We start from the raw sequence: 2,831 nt of genomic DNA, 5'->3' as shown, positions 1-2,831 counted from the left end.
TGCGTGCGTGCGTGTGTGCGTGCGTGCGTGCGTGTGTGTGTGTGTTAGAATTTATGTTGCTATGTAACGTGTAAACCTAACATAAGTGTGTGAATGTGACTTTATATGTGCTTATAATATTATTATATATGAATGTGTGTATTGTGATTATGATTATTATGACTATGATTATGGTTATCAACCCTCTCATCCCAGTTTAGCCTGACAGAAAGCAGGTAGAAGCTGCCCACCTTTTTAATTTTAAACAAAAAATAATGTGTCCATGGGAGCCAAACACACGTACAATTTAATTAATTAATTAAATTTGTTTATTTATTCATTCATTTATTTATTTATCTGTGATCATTAGTACAGTCCTGATTTTCTTTATGATTTTGAGAGTTATAATTATGATTATGATGATTATTGTTATTATTATGATAATGATTTTTGTGATGATGATGATGATGATAATGATGATGATGATGATGATGATGATGATGATGATGATGATGATGATGATGATATCATTTTCATGTCTTCCCACCTCCTCCCCCAACTCCCTGCCCCCCCCCACCCCACCCCTTTCTCCCGGATCCAAAAGGAAACACCTGTCTGGACGGTGTGGACATCTGCCAGGGCGCCAGCAACCCGTGCCTGGCTGGCCACAGCCGCTGTATCGACCTGTACAGGGACTACTTCTGCGAGTGTGAGCAGGGCTACTACGGCAAGAACTGCACGGTGAGTGACCAGTTCACGCCAGGGTCAGAAGTCAGTCGTTTAGGGGATGATAGTTCAGTACAACGGAGAAGTAGAAAGAAATGTACGTTGTGAGATCATTTATATACACACTGACTCTCAGACGCACGCAGACACACGCACGCACACAAATCGCACATGCACATACCACCCTCATGCATCCTCTCTTGTAAGTGGTGATTGGCTGGTTGACTAATCAAATGTTTCCCTCCTCTTCCCCTCCCCAACCCCGTCACCATCCAATCCCATCACCCCCTAACACCTAACTGACCTCCTCCCAACCCACAATCCCCTTCCTCCACCACCAACCCCCAATCCCCTCCTTCCACCACCAATCCCCTCCCTCCACCACCCCCACTCACCCCTAACTGACCTCCTCCCAACCCCCAATCCCCTCCCTCCACCCCCAACCCCCAATCACCTCCTCCCAACCCCCAATCCCCTCCCTCCACCACCAACTCCCAACCCCACCACCCCCACTCACCAAACTTCTTGTTGCGTGGCGTGCAACACAATTTCACAGTTCGGCACGTCCTAACGGAATGTGTCGAATTTAATGATGTTAGTAAGAAATATTTTAAATGTAAAAATATCAAAACCCTTTTTGACATTGTAGATCCTAGAAAGATTTTAAGTTATGTAAAAGAAATAGGACTATTTAATAGAATATGAAAATATATAGTTATCGTTATCGGTGTGTAAATACATACTCTGAAATTGATATTGTATATACAAATGTAAATAAGTCTTTTCCATACATGTATTTACAAAAATTTCATAAATGTCTGTCCGTCTTTTTAATATAATGAAAATAGTTTGACCGTGTGCGGTTGCGAGCTCCGAAAGACTCTTACTGAAAACACGTCTGATTTTGTAGCGGTGAAACCTGTTGGCGCTAAAATGACCAAAATTGAGTCGATAGTGCCGTAAAACATCTACTCAATCTCTATCACCGACCTCCCACAGGAGAAGGGCAACCTTCAGTGCGGCTCCTTCCCCTGCCAGCACGGAGGTACGTGTGTGGAGACCGGCACATCCTACTTTTGTCAGTGCCCCGACGGCTACACTGGAGCCAACTGCGCTAGCATTGTGGACAACTGTGTGGGGAACCCGTGTCTCAACACGGGCAACTGTGTCAGGTGTTTTTGCTTTGCGTGTTGGGTGTGTTGTGTGGTGTGTTGTGTTGTCTTGTGTTGGATGTGTTGTGTTGTGTTGTGTTGTGTTGTGTTGCGTTGTGTTATGTTGTTTTGAATGTGTTGTGTTGTGTTGTGTTGGATGTTTTGTGTTGTGTTTTGTGTCAAGTGTGTTGTGGTGTGTTGTGTTTTGGGGTGTGTCGGGTTTGTTGTGTTGTGTTGTGTTGGATGTGTTGTGTATCAGGTGTGTTATGTTGTGTTGGATGTGTTGTGTTGTGTGTCAGGTGTGTTGTGTTATGGTGTGGTGCGTGTAAGGTGTGTTGTGTTGTGTTGTCCTGGATATGTTGTGTGTCAGGTGTGTTGTGTTGTGTGTCAGGTGTGTTGTGTTGTGTTGTGTTGTGTTGTGTTGTGTTGGATGCGTTGTGTGTCTGGTGTGTTGTGTTGTGTTGGATGTGCTGTGTTGTGTGTCAGGTGTGTTGTGTTGTGTTGGATGTGTCGTGTGTCAGGTGTGTTGTGTTGTGCTTTAGGTGTGTTCTGTCAGATATGTTATTTTATACGTTATGATTATGTATCCCCACCCCCAACAAAAACACTCAAATACACACACTCACACACTCAACACATTACTCACACAAGGATACATATTGCAGAAAGATATTATATTTAAATACTAGTAATACACATATATAATGTATTCATAATGCTTAAAGATATAGTTTACATTTGTTTGTGTTTATGCGTGTGTGTGGTGTGTACATGTGTCGTTTTATATTACGAAAGCAAACGTATAAATATTAAAGGTAGACAATTTTTAAAAATTGCTGTCCTGACACCAATCTATTGGTTATTTCCCTTGACGTAGATTTTTGGTTCGCCTCTGTTTTATATAAATCATGACGTATATTGTTATCATTATCATAGTTACACCTGTACTCCTCCCTACCTCCCTACCTCCCCCAA

The 2,831-nt window shown here is 42.5% G+C and overlaps 1 protein-coding gene across 1 annotated transcript in view; it reads left to right on the top strand.

Moving 5' to 3' along the window:
• The window catches only part of LOC101856519 (fibropellin-1), a gene marked incomplete in the record, with an annotated part of 13,506 nt that overhangs the window by 8,081 nt on the left and 2,594 nt on the right, over nt 1-2,831 (top strand). Inside the window, 2 exon segments of the mRNA XM_013084379.2 lie at nt 584-720; nt 1,705-1,872. Of these exon segments, the coding sequence (XP_012939833.1) occupies nt 584-720; nt 1,705-1,872 (305 nt within the window).

This window comes from Aplysia californica, unplaced genomic scaffold (genome assembly GCF_000002075.1).
Source record: "Aplysia californica isolate F4 #8 unplaced genomic scaffold, AplCal3.0 scaffold00288, whole genome shotgun sequence".
Taxonomy (NCBI): domain Eukaryota; kingdom Metazoa; phylum Mollusca; class Gastropoda; order Aplysiida; family Aplysiidae; genus Aplysia; species Aplysia californica.
Note: the sequence above shows the minus strand (reverse complement) of the source record. Positions and strands in the feature narration are given on the sequence as shown.